At 35.5% G+C, this 7,426-nt stretch overlaps 1 protein-coding gene across 1 annotated transcript in view; it reads right to left on the bottom strand.

Moving 5' to 3' along the window:
- Positions 1 to 1,620: 1,620 nt before the first annotated feature.
- Positions 1,621 to 7,426, bottom strand: part of CFAP69 (cilia and flagella associated protein 69) — a 42,598-nt gene continuing 36,792 nt past the window's right edge. The window contains exon 23 of the mRNA XM_025164057.2: positions 1,621 to 6,491. Coding sequence (XP_025019825.2) covers positions 6,315 to 6,491 — 177 coding nt within the window. The 3' untranslated portion in view covers positions 1,621 to 6,314. The remainder of the gene's footprint in view (positions 6,492 to 7,426) is intronic.

Below are 7,426 nucleotides of genomic sequence, written 5' to 3'. Positions count from 1 at the left end.
AGTGCTCCATCAGCGCACATACAGTCAGGTCCAGAAATATTGGGACATCGACACAATTCTAACATCTTTGGCTCTATACACCACCACAATGGATTTGGAATGAAACAAACACAATGTGCGTTAACTGCAGACTGTCAGCTTTAATTTGAGGGTATGTACATCCAACTCAGGTGAACGGTGTAGGAATTACAACAGTTTGCATATGTGCCTCCCACTTGTTAAGGGACCAAAAGTAATGGGACAGAATAATAATCATAAATCAAACTTTCCCTTTTTAATACTTGGTTGCAAATCCATTGCAGTCAATCACCGCCTGAAGTCTGGAACACATAGACATCACCAGACGCTGGGTTTCATCCCTGGTGATGCTCTGCCAGGCCTCTACTGCAACTGTCTTCAGTTCCTGCTTGTTCTTGGGGCATTTTCCCTTCAGTTTTATCTTCAGCAAGTGAAATGCATGCTCAATGGGATTCAGGTCAGGTGATTGACTTGGCCATTGCATAACATTCCACTTCTGTCCCTTCAAAAATTCTTTGGTTGCTTTTGCAGTATGCTTTGGGTCATTGTCCATCTGTACTGTGAAGCGCTGTCCAATGAGTTCTGCAGCATTTGGCTGAATGTGAGCAGATAATATTGCCCGAAACACTGCAGAATTCATCCTGCTGCTTTTGTCAGCAGTCACATCATCACTAAATACAAGAGAACCAGTTCCATTGGCAGCCATACATGCCCATGCCATGACACTACCACCACCATGCTTCACTGATGAGGTGGTATGCTTAGGATCATGAGCAGTTCCTTTCCTTCTCCATACTCTTCTCTTCCCATCACTCTGGTACAAGTTGAGCTTGGTCTCATCTGTCCATAGGATGTTGTCCCAGAACTGTGAAGGCTTTTTTAGATGTCGTTTGGCAAACTCTAATCTGGCCTTCCTGTTTTTGAGGCTCACCAGTGGTTTACATCTTGTGGTGAAGCCTCTGTATTCACTCTGGTGAAGTCTTCTTTTGATTGTTGACTTTGACACACATACACCTACCTCCTGGAGAGTGTTCTTGATCTGGCCACCTGTTGTGAAGGGTGTTTTCTTCACCAGGGAAAGGATTCTTCGGTCATCCACCACAGTTGTTTTCCGTTTCTCCCGGGTCTTTTGGTGTTGCTGAGCTCACCGGTGCGTTCCTTCTTTTTGAGAATGTTCCAAACAGTTGTTTTGGCCACGCCTAATGTTCTTGCTATCTCTCTGATGGGTTTGTTTTGTTTCTTCAGCCTAATGATGGCTTGCTTCACTGATAGTGACAGCTCTTTGGATCTCATCTTGAGAGTTGACAGCAACAGATTCCAAATGCAAATAGCACACTTGAAATGACCTCTGGGCCTTTTATCTGCACATTGTAATTGGGGTACTGAGGGAATATCACACACCTGGCCATGGAACAGCTGAGAAGCCAATTGTCCCATTACTTTTGGTCCCTTAACAAGTAGGAGGCACATATGCAAATTGTTGTAATTCCTACACCGTTCACCTGAGTTGGATGTACATACCCTCAAATTAAAGTTGACAGTCTGCAGTTAAGGCACATTGTGTTTGTTTCATTCCAAATCCATTGTGGTGGTGTATAGAGCCAAAGATGTTAGAATTGTGTCGATGTCCCAATATTTCTGGACCTGACTGTACATTCTATATTGCGTGCCCACAGTAATACAGTATGTTGCTCACAGAATGTAACAGTGAAATTTCTTCATGCAGTTTGGAACCATAGAGGAAGTCTTATTATTAAATATTACATGATTAAGAAATAATACTTCATTTTATTTGAGGAATCCTGGCTGTAATTACTATAGCATGCACACAAGAGGCTGTTTTGCAAAAGTGATTCTCTTCCTTTCAGGCAAGGAGGAGATAAAGGGCCCCAAAATTCAGCAATATAATAATGAAATGGATAGATAACTACAGATAGAAAATTTCAGGAAGTTAGAAGCAGCAATAGATGCTTCTATATATGTCATCCCACATTAATTTTTAAAGCCATATAATCAAAGAAAAACAACCTAATCCGAACTTTCTGTACAAAAATATTGTGGAAATTTGATCTAGCATTGTGCTCCATGAGCTAAATTCTCAAATTCAAGAAAGCTTCTGCAAAACTGAATAATGAATATGTACTTCCTTAGATTTTAACTGAAAAATCTATGAAATGGTTCAGTGTTGCATTTCTGATTAACTGTCAGGATACATTTGAAATGAGAATAAAATAAATGAGAAAGAACATGTTAGAGCAGTTGCTGGATTGAAAAATAGAAACGAAATAATATGTTGGTGAATCTTTCCTGGGAAAAGTTTGAACTTGAAAAAAAAAGCTTGTCCATTAGATAGCTGTTAAAGCTATAGGAGGCTTTGCTACCTTAAGAGTATACTTCCATTTTTCTAATTAGCAATATTCTTCTCTTATTTCCTCTGAAAATTTGAGGAGGGTAATGCACTGCATAGCAATGAGTTTTAATATTTTTGCCTTGTTAGCCAAAAACTGTGTATACACAATATACCTGACTCCTGAGTAAACCCTTTTTCTGGATTTTCACCATAAAATCATGAACTAATCAAATGAATTTGGTCTGCACAACACACTAAGCCACAAAAAAGAAAAACAAAAATTAAAGCTAATTAAGCATTTGAACTAATGTAGCTGTTAAGTCTCCTAAGTGACCTGAAGTATACTGCATAACACAATACTGTTATTTGAAATATATGTTTAACTTTGTGAACATTTTCAGCACAGTCTAGTGAAATTAAGGCATAAAAAGCCCTGATATTTTTGTAAGTTTCTCAATTAAGTAAAACATAACAATATTTTTGCTTAATACACAGTGATGCTCATATTTCCCTTCCTTTTATTACTGGCTGCATACTGATTAAACTGCATATGTATACATTTAGGAATAGGCTTTATTGAACTCAGTACTGTAGTCATGTATAGGAATGTGCTGCATATTATTTTTACAACTTACTAAAATGAGAGCAGAGAATAATTTGTATGGACAACAAGCTACACTAAAGGGGTTGTTGCTAAAGTGGCCTTGCCTTAATTAATGGTGCTAGGTTACCCAATTCTAGATGACTTGTACTATTGGAAGTACCTTTCACTAAGGGAAGAAAAATCCTACTACTGGATACAATCCAAATAAAACATTTTAAGGACAAAGGTTAAATGGTAAACTTCTAAGTAGCTTTAGGTATATCAAGTAATTGTGTTTGAATATTATTACATTTTAATTGAAGTTTTAAATTATAAGTATTTAATATGAACGGAAGATGGGTAATACAAATCTGATATGAGATATAATGTCTTGCTGGCCAATATTTAAAACTATTGTTATCTAATTTGTTCAGCAAGGATTTGTTACAGGGAAGAGAAATCAATATATTATTTGCGTAATGTGGATTTTGTGCAATTTGGATTTAATATGTTGATATTATCCTGCTCCTTGTCCCATATGCTTAATATTTCTTTTGTTCTGGGAATGACTATAAAGACAAGTCTCATGGTAGATAGACACAAAAGCATTCTAGAAGTCGTAAATTAGATAATTAACTTTGTCTTAACAAAGCAATGATTCAGGACGTAGAAAGGCGGATCTGGACCACAGCAAATTAGGGCCCTGGACAGTAGTACAGATACTGCCCAAGGACTTTTAACTTAGATTCAGGACAATGAATAATGATAACTGCTTTAGCACTTTCCAGCAACCCTGCCTATTTCAAGATCATGGATGCATCTACTATGACAACATGGTTTTGCTCAATGCAGCCCTTGTTTGTGAAAACTAGAGCAACTGAGGACAAAAATAAAAATAAAAAAGGACACATAGAGCTTGACTAAACTTAAGAGCATCCATGTCTGAGCAAAAGGTAACCAGTGTGAACTTTTTCAATACATGGCTAATGATCAGCTTAATAAAAAGTCACACCATAATCATCCGTTTGTTTGCATGTATGACTACTAAAAGAAGTTATGACAGAATGAGCAGGAAGACATTCCATTCCAGACTACTACTGTGTCAAAGATGAGCACAGAACAGCTACAAGGACATGAGAAATGAGACCCAGTAATAAATAGCCAACAGATGAATGCAGTTATCATGGGGAGATGGTATCTGAAAATAATATTTGTGAGATCAGAAGAAAATAACATGTCCCAACATCTCCTTTCCATTAAGAGAGGTGGGGTTTTTCTGGAGGGAAGGTGCCTTCAAGTCAGTGTTGACTCCTGGCAACTGCCTGGATAAGTCCCTGAAGTTTTCTTGGCAAGGTTTTGGAAGTAGTTTGCCATTGTCTTCTTCCTAGGGCTGAGAGAGAGTAATTGGCCCAAGGTCACACAGCTGGCTTTGTGCCTAAGGCAGGACTAGAACTCAGTCTCCTGGTTTCTAGCCTAATGCCTTAACCACTATGCCAAACTGGCTCTATACTCTCTATAAAGAGAGTAAAACTGAAATAACACCCAGATTTTAGACTAATTGAAAATTACTGGTTAGAGCCTAATATATTGTTTTCCTTATTACTACAAGAAGAGAGAGGAAGATGGACTAGTTAATTCAGTTAATTCAGTTTTCTCTCCAATGATGTAACCTAGCTCCTAACACCATCCCATCAGCTTTCATTTTAATGGGTGGAGAGTGTACCCAGCCATCTACTTTTTTTACACCTGCATCACAGGGTAAATGGATACATGTCTTTATAGTCACTGATACTTTGATTATTTTTGAGTAGCAAAAATATTTAGTTTATATATTTGATTTTTGAAAATGTGTGTTACCTGTAACTCAACAATTGCTAAGTAAACAAAAATAACTATTGTAAGTTGTATCTTGCTGGGATGGGGTTCTGGAATCCGAAATACTGATTCAGCTAGACTTTTGCCTTTTTTAAACACAAGACTCTACCTGTGTCAGGCCTCAGCCCATGTCTCAAGCATAGTAAACTCAGCAATTCTAAATTACTGTGATCAACAGGAAGGAAATACAGATGTTTCAATTTCCTTTCTTCTGAAAGGTATATATCTACATTCTGAATTTACTTTGTATTTTCTGAAACTCTTCTAAAACTTCTAAAATTTTGCCCTTTCTAGACAATGCCTTTCTAATGAAACTCAAAAGAACCCCTTGTGGTTCATACTCCTCAGCCTTGCCTTACTATTTTTTCTAATGCCCTCTCCATTCCTGATGAGACAGGCATCACTTCTTTTATTCACCTTTTCCTGCTCAACTGCCATTAAAACTATTTGGCTAGTCCCATGCTGGGATATGTGTGTTAATTAGACATTTTCTTTGTATAAACATTTGTCATAATATTTGTTTTAATTGTCAATATTCAATATAATTTTCAAAATTCAATGTCAAAATTCTTGTATTTACACCATACTTCTATATCTCAGAGTTCATAAGGTATACCTGTACGTGTCTAAATTCATGTCCATATATGAGAAAGGACGTGTGCAAACAAATTAAATCCCTTGCTAGCAGACAGATTGCATCACCCAATCCATGTTCTTATGATCTAGTCCATCAATAAACACAGTAGTTTATAGATACATCTAAGACTTTTTCTCCAACAGTGCGAAACAGTGAAATGTTTGCCAGTGAATTATGACTCAGAGTTTCTACATGAAACAACCTAGATGAAAGAGCAGTACAGTTCTCAGTATTTGAGGTCATTTTGGTTATGGTTTTCCCTGAAGAGAACAGCTGCTTCTGATGACTTTGATCCCAATATGTACATTTGAAAGTGAACTAAGATGTATATAAGGGTAATCTATGAATCAGCCACTTCTGTTAATGAAGGTTAAAAAAAACTTTGAATATCCCTACAACACGTCACTGTTCCAGCATTTCTTCCATTCATCTCATTATGAAGTAATTACTGGATTATAACAGTGATTACCAATGGCACTTTCATTTTATTCCCTAAATGTCTTCTGTTTCTTTTTTATGTTTCAGATGTTTGTCAGCATAAATAGCATAATACACAGAGCTAAATGCATTTTTGTTAGTACTCACAACAGAATGCAAATTGAGTTAATTTGGCAAAGATCAGACATAACTTATCTTCATAATGTACTAAATTTATTGTTTAGAATCATGATGTCCACATTATTTCTGATAAATAATTATATATGAATATGTATATATGCACCCATAGACACATGTATATGCTATCTAAAGATAACTACATTTTATCGATGTGATCCAAACAGGTCCAACATGTGCATATAAATTAACTAAAATATATACACAGAACTGTTTATAGCAGTATTGGACAACATTTATTTTACAAATACTGAACCTTTCTTGAATGAATCTATTACTTTAACGTTTCTGAATTTTTTTAAGGCTCCTCCACGAATAGGAAGCTTTTTCAGTGCAAGGTCTGTATCAGCTAGTGGCCCTCCAATTAATTCAGAAGGTGTACTTTCCACTGCTACTAAGCGACCAGATGCAACCTGTAAAAATAAAAATGCTGCTCAGTATTCTGAAAAAAATAAAAACAAGAGTTCAGTTTCACTTCTATTTTCCAACCTGAGAAACTGAGACATTTGGAAGCTTTTAAAACTTTTTAAAAATATATATCCTGAAAGGCAAAGTTTGTATTAAATTAGCTTTTAAACATGATTGTTTCTTATTCAGCACTCTATAAACATAATTTATAAAATTAACACTGATTAAACAGTAAACAGTGCCATTTTCAATATATAGGCAAATAGATAAGAGTCATTTGTGTATTCCATTTGCTAAAATTCAGAAGACTGAGAGTTACTTTTGCTACATATGTTTCTTCCTATGTCTTTCCTTGATTTCTAACAAACTATTTCTCCTCACTGTAGTAGTATCTTTATTCCAATCCCTGACCAGCATTATTTCCTCAATGTAATAAAGGAAGGTCTTATAAATTCTGCTTATTTTTATCTTTAAAAGTATGTTATCCAATAGGTTGTATTTTTGTGTGTGCATGTATGTGTACAAGTATGTTAGAGGGAATCCAAAGTACCACTGTGGATGAATATTTATATAATCACACCTATACCCTGCTTGATATTTAATGTTCAGATCAAAATGTTTTATTACAGTCATAGATCAGAAAATACTGGAAGTTGCCGACACCAAAACCAGTTATTTAATACTTTTAAAACATCCATCCAATTTACAACATGAAAAACAATGCAACTTCAATAAAAATATTTAAAATTTTAATACACTTAAACAGCACATTAGAAATGCCTTCCTAAAAGAATGGTGCATACTACTCTAATTTCAAAAAGCTAATTGATAAAATGAAAATAAGTTTCACTTAAATATCCATTCACTTAAATTACTACAATATTAAATGTGAATATTTTATTTCAGAATTTCCTGCTTTATGATGTAATACAAAACATTT

Source organism: Python bivittatus, unplaced genomic scaffold, assembly GCF_059951505.1.
Source record: "Python bivittatus isolate LINGU-HERP-01145 unplaced genomic scaffold, Pbiv_v1 ctg000610_np1212, whole genome shotgun sequence".
NCBI lineage: Eukaryota > Metazoa > Chordata > Lepidosauria > Squamata > Pythonidae > Python > Python bivittatus.
Note: the sequence above shows the minus strand (reverse complement) of the source record. Positions and strands in the feature narration are given on the sequence as shown.